The following is a 15,648-nucleotide window of genomic DNA, read 5'->3' as shown; positions in this document are numbered from 1 at the left end:
TAGTGATCAGTCACACTTCAGTTTTCAAGCACCAGAAAGCAAAAAATATGTGACTGTATTTTAGAAAAAAATAAACAAAAAAACAATGGACATCAACGTTTTCTGGTCAGGTTGAATAGTGTTTTGCCTATACAAATGCATTAAAATAATACCACACACAAACTCACTCATTTATGGACACTGTTCTCCTTAAAGTTGACTGTCTTCTCACTTTTTTCTCTCTCTTCAGTCCATGTGGATTGAGCGCACCACATTCTTAACCGCTTACAAACTACCAGGAATCCTGCGCTGGTTTGAGGCCACTAGCATGACCCACGTGAGTCTCCGTCCCTGTCAATCACTCTGAAATACTTTGAAATACTTGTGTACTGCGTACTGTGCAGTCTATACATATACATATACATAACAGTAAACATAAAACAGTTTTTTATATTTTTATAGATTTTGAATATATTTTTATACTACTTTTGTTTCTATAATCGTATAGATTTTTTTTAATTTTAGAGAAAATTTGCATTATGTGCATAATTTACATGCTGTAAAAAAATAGTATGAGTAGTATGTCAATCCAAAATGATTTATATAGCACTTTCCACAATACACATTGTTTTAAACCAGCATTACAGAGAATCAAGATGTTAATGTTTATAATATCTTAATTTATAGTCACATTTAACAGATCACTGCTGGACTACATTTTGCAACAATATAAACAACCAAGCAGTTGACATTTGCTTTATAGGAAATATTGTATACATACTGGGCCCTATCATACACCTGACGCAGTTCTCATTTTCCAGTCCTGCAACGCATTGTTTAAAAAGCAAATGCATTTGTTCCCATTTTGCACCCATGGGCGTACTGGTCTAAAAAAGAGGAGTGTTCAGGCGCATTGTTGGCGCATTGCTATTTTGAGGAACTGAAAATAGACTGCGCTATAGACCAACTCAAACCTGATCTAAAGTCAATGGCACAATATTTTTCTTGTTATTTAAAGAGCGCGTTAGTAGAAAATGTGCTTCTGGGCAGGTCCACAATGCAAGTTCACTTTGCTTATTACACACAGGGACGTGCAGCAGCACACAAACATGCCAAATATTACAAATTAAAGGATTACAGTGTAAAAGAATATTATTGTGTAGGCTACATAAATATAAAAATGTCATAATGGATAGTCATTGCAGGTATCAGAATTAGCCTAACTATTTGCTCGTGCATGAGCAGATCCGTTTGCTCTCTGGAGATGCGTTCAGTCTGTACGAATCCGCCACGGCGCGAGCCCAACTCACTCTTAAAGGGAATGGGAGATGAGACTCTGATTGGTTTTTGCACTTTATGCCCCAAAACACACCCATTACTCATTAAGAGAATAGGGACAACCCTTTTAGACCATGCGCAGGGAGCACTGACCATTTTTCCTGTCGTTATACTAGCAAAAGTGTTTTCGGAATTGCCCTAATTGCACCTGCACCGTGTGCTTTAGACCATGCTCTTAGATCGTTAAAATAAGGCCCACTGTATGTATGTGGAAAAAGTTGAACATACTTATATATCCATTTCATTATCATTGTATTTCATCATATTTTTCGATTGACTGATTTGCATTGATGAGCAGATATGTTTATGATGTAATAATTTGTGAATATTTCTCTGTCAGACGACGGTGAGTCCGCTGGAGAACGCCATCGAGACGATGGGACAAACCAATGAGAAAATCCTCACCATGATCAACCAGTACCAGTGTGAAGACACTTTACCCATAAACCCCCTCTCCATGCTGCTCAACGGCATCGTGGATCCCGCCGTCATGGGTGGCTTCGCCAAATACGAGAAGGTCAGAGAGACACGGTGAGAAAACAGAGAGAAGTGCTGAGAACAGATGCTGATGTGTGTGTGTGTGTGTGTCTTTCTCCAGGCGTTCTTCACGGATGAATACATGCAAGAACATCCTGATGACAGAGACAAACTCATGAGACTCAAAGACCTCATCGCATGGCAGGTCAGAAACATTGGAACATTTGTTTGTGGCACTGATGCTAGAAAACTTGTTGAGTCATGTCTGGTTTGGACAGACGGTTAACCTGTTTAAACTGTTGTTTGTCTTCTGTAGATCCCGTTGTTGGGCAGAGGAATCAGTCTGCATGGAAAAAGGGTGACTGATGACCTTCGACCTTTCCATGAACGCATGGAGGAGTGTTTCAAACAGCTGAAGAAGAAGGTGGAGAAGGAGTACGGAGTGAGAGACCTGGTAAGGATGAAAGTCAGAAAGCAGGAAGAGAAAGAAGGAAGTGGGAGGAAAAGGAGTCAGCATTCTGCATCCTGATTTTTTTTCCCTCTTTTGTAGCCGGATATGGATGAGAGACGATCCACTCGGCCACGCTCTATGCTGCGCTCGGTTCGACAGTCTATCTGCTCATTGGCTGGATCTGAATGTGGAACGCCCACTAAGACACACCCGGATAGGTGACCACGCCCACATGTGTATCTAGAACATGCTATGATTATTCCTGCAGTTTATGTGATGATGTGGATGCTGTACACAGTATAAAGATTTTCTGTATGCAAAGTGTCAATACGATTTTTTTATTTTATATTATTTTATGTTGTTTTATTTTGCATTCTTTTATAAAAATATATAAAAGACAATATTTGTTTGAAATATTTATAATTTAATTATTTTATTAATAATTGTTATTAATATATGGTTTTATTTGTTTTATTAATATTTATAAACATTGTTTTGTTTTATTATTTTTGTGTAATATTTATATTTCAATTATTTTATTAATATTTGTAGTGTAGTTGTATGTTTATGAATATTAGTTTTAATACTTATATTTTAAGTTTAATTAATATGATTTAGTTTTGTTAATATTTGTTATAATATTTATATTTTACATTAATTTAAATTTAAATGCATTTTAAATTTAATTATTACATTTATTAATATTTATATATATACTTTTGTTTTAGAATTTGTTGTTTTAATATTTCTATTTAAATAATTTTATTTATTATTATTATATTGTTTTTATATTATTGCGTTTGACATTTTAGAAATATAGAAATATATTTTTATTCATATTTATTTTAAGATTTATGTTTTTAATAAATGTATTAATATTTGTTATTAAAATACAGTTTGATTTGTTATTAATATTTTGTTAATATTTGTTTTAACATTTACATTTTAATACTTTTATTATTTGTTATTAATAGTTTTTGATAGTAATACATTGGTTTGTTTTTATTATTTGTTTTCATCTTTATATTTCAATCATTTTATTATTAATATATTGTTTTATTATTTTATTAATATTTGTTTTATTTCTGAGATATATATTCGGTGTGGCAAGGTCATGTGACAACAATGTAGCATAATACTGTTTGAATTGCTTTTCATTGCATAATGTGTTCTGTTTTGCATAATATTTTTTAAAAGTAGTAAGTAGTGTACAGAGTGTACTCTATTCCAAACATAACCCGTGTCTCTGTGTCTGTCTGTAGCATATCTCTGGACATTCCTCTCTCTCCGTCCATCTTCCCTCGTTCCAGTGGGAGTGTCAGTGTGATGGATGAGAGTGGTGTTGAAGTGGAGGTGAGGATGATGAAGATATTGCTGTGACATGTTTTGTCCAGTCACACAAATACACCAATGATTGCAGCTCTCCATGATGACATAGTCATGCTGAGGTGACTCTCTCTCTGTTCTTCCAGGTGAAACTGAGAAAATCCAAGAAGAAGAAGAAACCCAGTCGTGGCAGTATGATCTTCATCAGCGAGGAGAAAGAGCGGAGCAGCACCCTCGACAAACGGGTGAGACAAAGCAAATACAAGATAGATGTGTGTAGGGCAAAACTACAGAAATACATAAATATAGGAATAAATCAATAAAAGTTCAATATTTGCAGAAAAAAATAAATACATCTAAGAATAAATGCAGAAGTAAAACAACAATAAATTATTGTGGAAATGAACAGTTGAATAGTTGACCCGCCCTGCGGTGTGTTTTTAAATAGCATTTTACTTACTATTTTGTAATGCAGAGTTTATGAACTCGTATTAATTAAGACACTACATGGAATATTTGTACTTCAAAAGTTAATGTATCACACCGCAGGACCAATTAAAATATGTCACGGCGCGGTAAATATTTTAAATATTTTTAAAAATAATGATCAGTTACAGCAAGTAAAATATACAAATTCATGCGAATTTTAGTCAAATATCTTAATATTGTAATAATTAATTTATTTCATTAATTTTATTTAATAAAATCGACTCAGACACATTGAGTTAATTAAAAGGATACTCCACCCCAAAATTTAAATTTTGTCATTAATCACTTACCCCCATGTCGTTCTAAACCCGTAAAAGCTCCATTCGTCTCCGGAACACAATTTAAGATATTTTGGATGAAAACCGGGAGGCCTGTGACTGTCCCATAGACTGCCAAATAAATAACAGTATCAAGGTCCATAAAAGTATGAAAAGCATCGTCAGAATAGTCCATCTGCCATCAGTGATTCAACCATAACGTCATGAAGCGACAAGAATACTTTTTGTATGCGAATAAGACAAAAATAACAACTTTATTCAACAATTTGTCTCCTCTGTGTCTCTCCACATCAGCGTAGCACCATTTTGCCGAATCTGAGCTGTACGCAGGCAGCTAACACTCTTCTGTGTCAGCCGCGCCACAAGGATTTCTTTCAAATCAAAGCGTAAATATACGTAGAAAACGTATCCTTGTGGCGCGTCCCTGGTCCCTGTTGGGACCGTCATAAGACTCCCAGTTTTCATCCAAAATATCTTAAATTGTGTTCTGACGACGAACAAAGCTTTTATGGGTTTAGAACAACATGAGAGTAAGTCATTAATGACCAAATTTTAATTTTGGGGTGGAGTATCCCTTTGATTTATTGTTTCTGCAGGTTTGGTCCTTCGTTATTAACCTGTTCGTGTTTTTATTCCATAGTGACTGTAATGATACTATAATGAACTTATCTCTCTGTCTCTCTCTAGCTTTCCAAGAAGCAGGAGTTTCGCAGTGACACGAATCTGTCAGAGCCGATTGAGAGCAGAAGCGGCCTCGTCAACTCCAGATCTCTGCCCACTATTGCAGGTACAACATTCACAAACGCTTGATTCTCTACAACAGAACAGGAAGTAGTCCATATCAACAGACAGCTCATTTCCCACACTGTCCTCAGGTCTGGCTCTGTCAGTAGCCAATGGGAGTGAGGAGGTGGAGTCAGCGCGGTCCAAGCGTGACAGTAAAAGCGCCTCAGTGTGTTTCCCATCTGACCGCACCAGTGACCGTCGCTCCAAAGGAGTCATAAACCTGCTCTTTAAATCCAAGGTAACACACTCGACAGAGATTTAACAAACCACAACCACTGGGAATTCTGGGATAATACACTTTGAACTGTTACTGTGACTGATTTCGTATGTGTCCTGGTCTGAAATATTGTGGTTTCTTATCATGCAGCACATGTACATTATATACGTTATATCATTACCTTTATTCAAGTGTGAATATGTGTGTTTTTCAGCTAAGCTCCAAACCTGATGAAGCAAAAACATCATCTGAACCGTCTGATGGTGCATCCACTCACTTTTAAATCTGTCTCTGTATTTTTGAATGTTTTGGCTGTTCATTTTTCTACCACTCTTAACTTGAATCTGTTACTAACAGAAATGATAAAGCTCTTAAAGGCTGATCATAACAGAGCTGTGCCTTGATTTCATTGAATGTGTTTTAAAACAAACTCTAATGAAATTAAGTCAGTGTTTTAAACAGTCTGTCCCAGCCTTAAACTCATTTACAATCATGTAATTTTATCCTTATTATAAATACATACACAAAGGCTGCAGACATCATTCAGTATTTTTATTCCTTTCACGTTAAATTCAGTCATGTTTATCTATTTGAGGTTGAGATTATGATCTAAACTAGTGAATACAAAACACTGGAATTGACCCTTTCAGTGATTTAGAAAGTTCATTGGTGCAACAAGAGAACAAAAAGCATAAACAATAACATGTGGTTATGATTCAAGCCTAAATTATTTTTAAATCATCACAGCATATTACAAATAATCAGGTGTATCAGTATTTGAAATAAACACAGCTGAGAAAAGTTCCTAATAAAGATTATTCAAAGACCTCAGGAATGCTTTTTTTTTTCTTTCTTTCTTGATGATACATCTAAAAAGAAAGCTGGCATATACAGAAGAGCTTTTTTGCAAATATTTGGTCAATGTTCAGTTTCATCCACTGACCAGTTCTTTAGATATGAGACTTAAATGATGTTTGTATGATGAAAAAAACGTAGCCAATGTAAATAAACACTTTGCAAATGAATCTGATTTCAAAAAGAGATTCAAGCATTTACATGATTTTTTTTTTTTTTCTTCAGAGAATATTTCAAGACTACTGTACATCATGCCTTTCAATCTGATCAGAATTCCATTCGGATTGATTAAAGTGTTTACATGAATTCTTTTCAGGCTGACTGAGCCATGAATCTGATTTTAAACAGATTATTTGGTTGTCAGTGTAGCTGTGGTTGCAGATGAAAGCTGTGAATAGATGTTATGAAAAGGGTTTGAAGAAGTCAATATTTAGTTTTTTTATCATCAGTCTATCAGTAACATACAGCCCACAGAAATGCATTAAGTTAGGTTTGTCAGTCTGCCAGTAGATTTGGGATGATTTTTTTTACACTTTGGCCATTGTCTCACATCTAAGTGTTTTTAACATTTCACAGCACAAGTGCCACGTTTCTGATATTGTGTGTCAAGTTAAAAACTCTTGAACTTCGCACCTCATGGCATGTGTATTTGGCTGCATTTTTTCTTGTTGCTTTTGAATGCCAGAACATGTCCTGTGTGAACTGTGATGATTAATGTTACTGTGTGTGTTTGCGAGTTCAGATTCATTTACATTTTATAAGCCATTTTTTTTCTAATGGAAATAAATTGCATTTAAGGCATGGCAGGATCGCTTGTTGGCTTGTTGGTTCTGCGTGAGTGTTGCGGCTGCCCCGGCTGTATCTGCGGTGTCAAAGCAAAACAAAGCTAGAGCGCAGCAAGATCACTTAGGCCTACGTTTGCCTAGGTATTAGCTTGGATTTTGTAGTTACTGCAATTTTGACACTCTCGTTTCTCTGAAACGGGACAAAATTGAACCAGGAGACTTTGTCACAACAAGAAAGAATAGATGTCACAAAGCCCATTTTAGGTCTTAACTCAATTTTTAACATTTTTGTAGTCCAATTTTGCGCTTTGCCTTTGGATGGTTTTGTTGTCATTATTTTCGTTGATTTTTGTGTGTTATGTGTGTTGTATGTTGTTTATGATTTTGAAATTTTGTTGATTTTTTTTGCAACTTTTCAGACTGCCCTAGCAAGTTTTTCTTCAAAAAGCACCTAGCAACAAATTTAGATATTTTAAAAATTTATTTGGCAACTTTTAGCAACTTTTGATAAGTGACTCGTACAATAAAAAGGCACTCATTTCCCATCTAAATTACACAAAACGATGAAACCATAGATGCCTAGCAGTACACACATCACATGAATTTTAAGTTAGCTGCTAGTTGCAATTGTTCAATTTGATAGTAATAATTTAATAATTGTTCATTCATGATACACCTTGTTAGTATCTTGTACCTACGACTTGATCAGCTAGTACACTGTAAAAAAATATCTCGAAAAATGGAAAAGGTACTAGTAATTTTCCAGGACATTATCCATTGTCTGATGTAACCCTGTAACCCAAAAACACAAAATACAATGCGTTATTTAAAATGCAGGTAAAAACAAACAAACCTGTGAATATCTGTGAATTAACAGTAGGTTGTGCCCTATTTTTAAAGACTTTTCTTACAGAGTGTAGCATAATAACTACTAATACACTGCTTAAAACTAGAATTGTTTAGAATGTTTACTAGCTAATAAATACTTCAATTGTAATGTTCAAAAATGTGCAAGTTTTCAATAATTCAGTGTTGTTTAAAAATAGTTCAATATTTAATGTAATAGTGTATTCTGAATTTTTTTTTTAGTTTACGAACAAATCTAAATTAACATTAAATTATATATATATATATATATATATATATATATATATATAATATATATATAATTTTTTTTTTTTTTTTTTTTTTTTTTTTTGATTTGATTTGTTTTTTTTTTTTTTTTTTTTTGCTGAGATTTGATGGCAATTTGAGTTGTGCATCCCAACGTCATTTAGCAACTTTTAGCGACAAATCGACCTTTCTTTAGCAACTTCCCCTGAAAATTAGTTGGCAACACTGGGTGTATGTGGCCCGAGTTCTGGCAACTATCACTGAGCCAAACTATTTTTTGCTATGTGGGTATTGTCTGGTTTCATCTTTGCTTAGGACTTTAGTCTTTTGCTTTTTCCAATATGGGTTGTGACTGGAACTTACTACGTTGAGCTGATAATACTTACCTTTGTTGTTCTCATCTGTGCATCCACTTACCTCGCTCCTCACCTAGAATACTTACTGGTCATCTTCTGTCACCTGCTCAGCTCACTGGATTCATCACCACCTGCAAGGACATTTAAGTTAATACTTAGTTAAGTCTATCCTCTGAACTTCTCAAGAATACCATTACCAATGATCAACGCTTTTTCCTCCGCCAAAACTGTTGAAAACATTGTTAAATTAAAAAAAAAAAAAAAAAAAATGTACTTACTGTGTCGTCCTCTTCTGTATGCTGATATTATCTTGGAAACAGCAGCCAAAATCATTTGCTTTAACTGTCATATTTTAATTCACACATCAGAATACATAATAAATAATGCATTTCTTGTCTCTGAAGCAGACCATTTCTATAAAAAAAAAAAAAAAATTGATTCCCAAGCCTGACAAAGTCATTTTGTTTCTTGTTTCCATATCTGAGCAATTACATGACCACTTTTAGTTCTTTAGATTTTACTTAAGTTGTTGATATTAAAATGTACTTCTGTTGTTTCACATTAAGGGTCAGGAAAAATTATGTCCGACCCTTTTCACATTTTGTATGAGGAATATCCATTTTTGCCATCAAACAGAAGGCTTAGAGTTGCATATGCTAGACTGAACCGATTACCTAAGTCCTTTGTTTATCAGTCTGTGAAATAAATACATCAGAATTGGGGTTCTAAGTAGGCCTCTGGGATCTGGAAAATAGAAAGGACTACACTAATGCACTGTAGATGTTTATGTTTTTATATTATTTTATTGTGTCTATTGTACTGTTTATTAATTGGTGTGGAAGAGTTTTGATGTGAGACAGTACACACTCTGTTATGCAAGACAGTTTTTTGGAAGAGATTCCAACAAAGTGTAATTGAAGAATTTAATTATGATAGAGCATAATTCACCATAGTTTTACCACCTCAAACCGGTTTTTGTATGCTCCCTCAGAAAGAAAATCAGATCTGAGCATCTGTCCACTGACTTATAAAAGATAATCACATTTAATGACTAACAGCAGCACGAGAATCTCTATTGGACTATTAACCTTGGATGTACTTTCACTTAACAGCACTTGAGTGTCAAGGAAACTGTGAAAAGTTGTTATAAACTTGGACCACGTTAGATCATTACATTTTGCGATTCTGCAATTTTGTGAGCAGGATCTAACACCAGAGTATTATACCCAAACTTATGTAGGACATAGATTATAAATTTGGACTTTTTATATGCCTTATCAGCCAGGTTTTCCGATTGACTTGAGTTAGTTCTCAAAGGCCTTTTTTATATGCCTTATCAGCCAGGTTTTCCGATTGACTTGAGTTAGTTCTCAAAGGCCTGCACTGATGTCTGTTTCAGTAAAATAGAGGGTAGGGGCTAATAATCACGTTAGCAGAGGTATTGGGGTTCGTTCTTCAACTCCCCCAGACAGTCAAAAACAAAACCTAAGACTGTGGCAACACTGGTTGGCATTGTACTACACAGAGCCGTAATTCACTGACAGTACAGACTACACATGTGTTCGATTTCAAAAATCGCATTTAGGCGATTCTTTGTCGATTTATGAAAGCGATTTAAAAAAAAACTGCTCGCTTGTCGGTTAGACTACGGCTCTGTGTAGTAAACTGCCGCTCCATCCTGAATTTACCGTGTTGCCAGTCTGCGGTTGTTTTTTCATGTCTGCGGTTTGAAGCGTTATCTCATACGTGTGTAACGTGATATTATATGCCCATAAATGTGTGAATATTACCAGGGCATACCCTGCCAAAAACGTATATTTTAACCCCGGTATGGCAATTTTTATCGGGGAACCTCCTGGAAAACGCGATGGGCTAGTTTTTGGACTAGTTTCTGAGAAGCAACTGGGCAGATTTGGTTTTGATAGACCTGGCAACCCTGATCTTAACACACGTGCTGGAGATATACTACTAATTACAGGAGCGTCTTTACTGAAGAGATGCGCATGAAAATCGTATTCGATTTTTTGCACAGCCCTACATTTAAAGTGTGTGTGTGACGTGTGTCCTGTTGTATTCAGTGTGGTTGTGTAGTAATCTAATGAGCTCTAATCAGTGATGTCTTACTGGCTCTAATTGCACACGCACACGCACACACACACATACACAAGCCCTCTTTACATCAACGCATTTGCATATGCATGTGTTTACTTTCAGATAAAGGTTTGCTTTTCTCTCTCTGTGGAGACCTTAGACTGGTTTTGTTTTATACAAATGAGTTAATGATATTTCTGTAATCCTTTAACTTAAACACAAAAGTTTCTGCTTTTTTCATTCACAGAGAGATTTTATTTGTATAAATTTTTATTTGTTAAATTTTATTCTACATTTCATTAAGCTGTTTTCCTTGCTTCCTGCAATGCAGCTGATTTAAGGTTTTACCATTAGTCCCCACAATTTAATCAAGAAGATTGCCTTATATATATATATATATATATATATATATATATTATATATATATATATTATATATATATATATATATAAAGGCTCTTTTTCCTTAATTTGTTTTTCTTTTCTACATTTTATTTTAGGTTTTACCATCATTGTGTGGACATTTGATCCTTACAATTCAAAACCTGAATCACACGCACAGGCCTGTTGTTTGTCCAGTCTGTCAGATCTCTGTTTTCTGATTATTGTTTGCTATTGCTGGGCTGTCTGGTGTTTTTCTGCAATTAGATTCTGTCAGAGGCACAAACACACACTCAGACGCTCATAAATCTCACACACACACACTCACTGCAGCCTGACACTAATCTCAGCTGGCTTTGTGTTCGTCCTGCAGTTTAACTCTGTTTCTTTTAGTCAGAATGTTTACTAATGTGTTCAGATTAATTTCCTGCTTGATGAAACTCTTTAAAGTTGAGGTGGAAATATCTGTGTGTTCTCTTCTCTAATCCTGCTCCAGACATCTGATTGGACAATCGCTGCTGGCTCTGTCTCCCATGGCAACAGTGCCGGACAGAGGCTCTGGGCGGAGTCAGACATCAGTGATGTCATAATGACCAGGTGAATCGTTTAGTGTCCTAATGCTGTCGCACTGTGGCAGAAGAGAAGAGAAAAAGAGTTCATTCTGGTGTTTGTGTGGTTACATTCACACCAGCATACTATCATTATTACCCTGCCTGCTTCTGCAGAGTATATGTATGTACACAGTATGCAGGTTTTCTGAATGCATTGTCTAATCAGATGACCTGTTACGTTTGCCAAAATGTGCAGCATACAACCAGAGGTGTATTCCACAATGCAATCTGCTTGGCTTTCCATTTCCATTGTGCCAAATGAACCCGAAGTAACATCAGCCGTGATTTTGAATGATTTGATCACTACAGTATATGTGTATTCAGTATGTAGCAAGGTAATAATCCATTGCTATGCATAACACCTATAGGAAAAACTGAGAATAGTGGTGTGACACTCACCCCCCTAAACTCACTCCCATCCGGGTCACGGCACCAATGTAACCCCTACTAACACCTGCTCCAAGCAGGACTCGAACAAGGGTCACCATCATGGGAGGCAGGTGCACTAACAAGAAGGGCTAAAGACCAAGCCCCTAGTGGGGACCAGGGGAGTGAGATTTACCTGCACAGCACCTACCAGCTGGCCTCCGTTACACTGGCATAATGTTTACTGTTTACTGCACAGTGTCTACTACCTGCTTTTTTTTTCTCCATAAAAAGCATGTGAAACAGTATGCAAAAAATAAAATGTCACTCTTTTGTATTCTACATCCTCACATGACTTATTACATAAAATGCACTTGAAATCTAAAACCAAGTGCATTACATTCTGGGATACAGTATTTTCCATGCAGTCTAATATTTTATGTATATTTTTGCAAAAATAACCAATTTTACAAATCATTCCAGTATTTTATGCATACAGAAAAGACGCACACTGTGAACCAGTACAAACTTACATGTGGGTCCTGCTCTCTCTCTCTCTCTCTCTCTCTCTCTCTCTCTCTCTCTCTCTCTCTTTTAAAAAAAGGAATTCACATAGGATTTCATTTTGGTTTAGTATTAGAAGAGGTAAACAGTTTAATTAGTTTCCTTAGCAACTATTCCAGACCTGCCCCTTCAAAACACTCACTCACACACAAAACAGTGACATGAAGGTAATCATTAAGAGATTAATCCAGGGCTGCATTTCTCAAAAGCATTGTAAACCTAATAAGATCGTAAAAGCGATTGTATGACTGATCTTAGTATAACGGTCTGTTTTCCAAAAAAATTGTAACTTAAGTATCACTTAAAAATCATCGATGCATTTCTAAAAGTGATTGTAAAAGCGATTGTATGACTGATCTTAGTATAACGGTCTGTTTTTCACCTGCAGGACAACTGGCAGATTGCACCTTTAACTTTATTCAAGCACAATATGATTACACTATAAGGTTTTGATTGCGCTTATCCTTATTTTTATTTTTATTTATTTTTTTGCTGTTGTTGTTTAGTTGTTTATTTGAATTTAAATAATTAATAATTAAAAAGTAAAAGAATAAAAATATAAAATTAATATATATATATTATGTATTATGTATAAATGTGATGGTGATGATTATGCATTTGAACTTCTTTTTTTTTTTTTTTTGTCTGTACCTGTAGAAATGTATTGGCTAGATCAAGTACATATATTTGTGCTACCATCACCCTTAATATACAATTTATATATTAATCATATATAAACTTACATGCTTATGTTTGAAAATCACCATCAGCCGTTAGTCATTTCCTTCAGAAACACCTGGATGGAATAATTAGAATTCTTATAGTATTTCTTATGGTATTTTATGGGTTGTTATGGTTCAATAAACACATGGACATCAAAAACATCTAATCAACATAGTTTTATTTATTTGAGTTATTGATTGAGTTCCCCAGGACCTGCAAAAGACATTGTACAATGGGACTAGAAATAAAGTGACATGACATACAGCCAAGTATGGTAACCCATTCTCAGAATTCGTGCTCTGCATTTAACCCATTCAAAGTGCACACACACAGCAGTGAACACACACACACCGTGAACAGCCATTTATGCTGCAGCGCCTGGGGAGCAGTTGTGGGTTCAGTGCCTTGCTCAAGAGCACTTACAGTAAGTTGTGGTATTGCCGGCCCGAGACTCGAACCCACAACCTTAGGGTTAGGAGTCAAACTGTCTAACCATTAGGCCACGACTTCCCCAACTACATAAAGAAATAACTACATATAGAAAACGTTTCACATTGCACTAGAAATAATAGAAACTTAATGAATCACCATAAAAAATCATATTACCTGACTGTTCTGGCAAGATAATTTGCATAGAAGTGGAGGGCTTTGCAAGCCTCCTCTACTTCAGTGCAACTCTCCTCTCTTCTCCTCTAAAACCAGCTAGGCCTTTTTGAGGAACAAAATTGTTGTTCCTCTTATTAGCTTCTTTAAGACATTGTTTAATGATTTTCAAGACATCTCTCCAGCTGCACTAAGTCCTGACTACAACCACAGACATTCTCAAACTGCTGAGGTGTTGTGGCTGCAGTCTGGACAACTGAAGATGAAGGCTGAGGTCTGAGTGTGTTGTTTTTGTTTGTAGGAGTTGGAGGTTGATAGTTGTAGCTGATCTGAGCATGAAGGACCTGACTCAGGCTCATTTTGAGACATCCCTACTCCTCCATGGAGGTCGATACCAGCACAAATGCCATATTAAGTATTGACAAGGCCTTTTCTTCCTCTGCTGTGAGAAGGGGAAAGTCATTGGTCCAACTACCCGTTTTATTTTAATGGCCATCCTCTGCAGTGTCCGTCCTTTTTGCCAGGCTTGCAAAATCCTGCCACTTCTTGCGGACCTTCTTCCCTGATCTCTTAACACCCCTGGTTGCAGTTAATTTTATAGCAAAGCCCTCCCATATGTTTTGTTTTTCCTTATTTATATGTTGTTTAAATCTTTAAACCTGCTGAAAATTACACCTTTTTTTGCTCTACCTCCTCCAGAAGAACATTAATTTAATCTTTTTGAAAGTTATTTGTTTTCTAATCCAAGTGATGACTATTAGGTTCAAGGATACAATTCTATAAGGTAATATTTCAGCACTTGACAAATGGACAGCGACTCTCGAGTAGCACGTAGAACGCATTCTCGCACGTTCATGTTAAGTGCATTTTTGGGAAATGCCCATGGAATTGCTGCGAGCGTTCGTAACCTCGTACGTAAAGAGCACTCTTAAGGGCTAAGATCCATCGTTATTGGGAAACCCTGCCCAGATTGTTGTCTGCACAAAAGTTTTGAGAAAAGTTTGACTTATTCTAGTTCTCCACTTACAAGCGGAACTGACATTTGTGCATTGAAAGTGAATTTCCCAGATAGCACACATACATCTGCAAGATGTCTGTTAAAGATAGCTTGATCTGGAAAGCATCTGCTGTGTACAAATATCTGATAGACATCTTTAAGATGTCAGTTTTACATACATTCTAAATCATAAACATCTTAAAGACATCTAATAAACGTCTATTTGACATCTGATAGGAAACATCCTATAGACATATTACAGATAAGCAAACACTCTTGCAAGATGTAAATTCAGATAGACGTCTCCGTGATGTACGTGTGCTATCAAGGTTAACTATTTTACTTCACTTTCTAGCAGAGTCGTCAGATGCAAACTGTGAAGCTGCAAAGAAAATATGCTTAATGTTCTTAATAAATGTTGATACATCCACACTGTGCTTTTTCCTCAATATACATGTACTAATGTATTCAACGCAGTTTAAGTGCAATTTTAACATGATGGTAACAGGGTTCACAAACCACGCCCATGTTATCTTGAGACGCTCACTTCAATAGAAAATTACACTTAAACGTATGTTTAAAATGTCAGTAGTACACGTAAGTGTTATATTTAGTTTGTGGTATATCTCCACAACCCCTCCTTCTCAGCTGGAAAATTCAGTACTTCCATCATAAGAAGGGCCTGTCTTAACTGATGTGAAAATTATTCTATTCATAAATCAAGTTCTAACGAATTAAAAACTTTGTTATAGACTATACTTTGCAAACAAATGCAAGAAACAAGCTTACATAGTTGCTGTTGATTTAGCGAGAGAGAGAGAGAGAGAGAGAGAGAGAGAGAGAGAGAGAAAGAATGTTGGTCT

General features: G+C 35.7%; 1 protein-coding gene across 2 annotated transcripts in view; it reads left to right on the top strand.

The window, feature by feature from the left end:
* LOC109101972 (dedicator of cytokinesis protein 2) overlaps positions 1-6,172 on the top strand; it is a 92,836-nt gene extending 86,664 nt beyond the window's left edge. For both annotated transcript variants that reach the window (XM_042769863.1, XM_042769862.1), the window contains exons 42-51: positions 230-316; positions 1,658-1,834; positions 1,916-1,999; positions 2,111-2,248; positions 2,345-2,463; positions 3,508-3,598; positions 3,718-3,816; positions 5,026-5,125; positions 5,214-5,362; positions 5,556-6,172. In XM_042769863.1, coding sequence (XP_042625797.1) covers positions 230-316; positions 1,658-1,834; positions 1,916-1,999; positions 2,111-2,248; positions 2,345-2,463; positions 3,508-3,598; positions 3,718-3,816; positions 5,026-5,125; positions 5,214-5,362; positions 5,556-5,624 — 1,113 coding nt within the window. In that variant the 3' untranslated portion in view covers positions 5,625-6,172. The remainder of the gene's footprint in view (positions 1-229; positions 317-1,657; positions 1,835-1,915; positions 2,000-2,110; positions 2,249-2,344; positions 2,464-3,507; positions 3,599-3,717; positions 3,817-5,025; positions 5,126-5,213; positions 5,363-5,555) is intronic.
* Positions 6,173-15,648: the final 9,476 nt, after the last annotated feature.

The sequence above is a fragment of the Cyprinus carpio genome, chromosome A14 (assembly GCF_018340385.1).
Source record: "Cyprinus carpio isolate SPL01 chromosome A14, ASM1834038v1, whole genome shotgun sequence".
NCBI lineage: Eukaryota > Metazoa > Chordata > Actinopteri > Cypriniformes > Cyprinidae > Cyprinus > Cyprinus carpio.
This window is presented reverse-complemented; position numbering and strand designations above follow the sequence as displayed.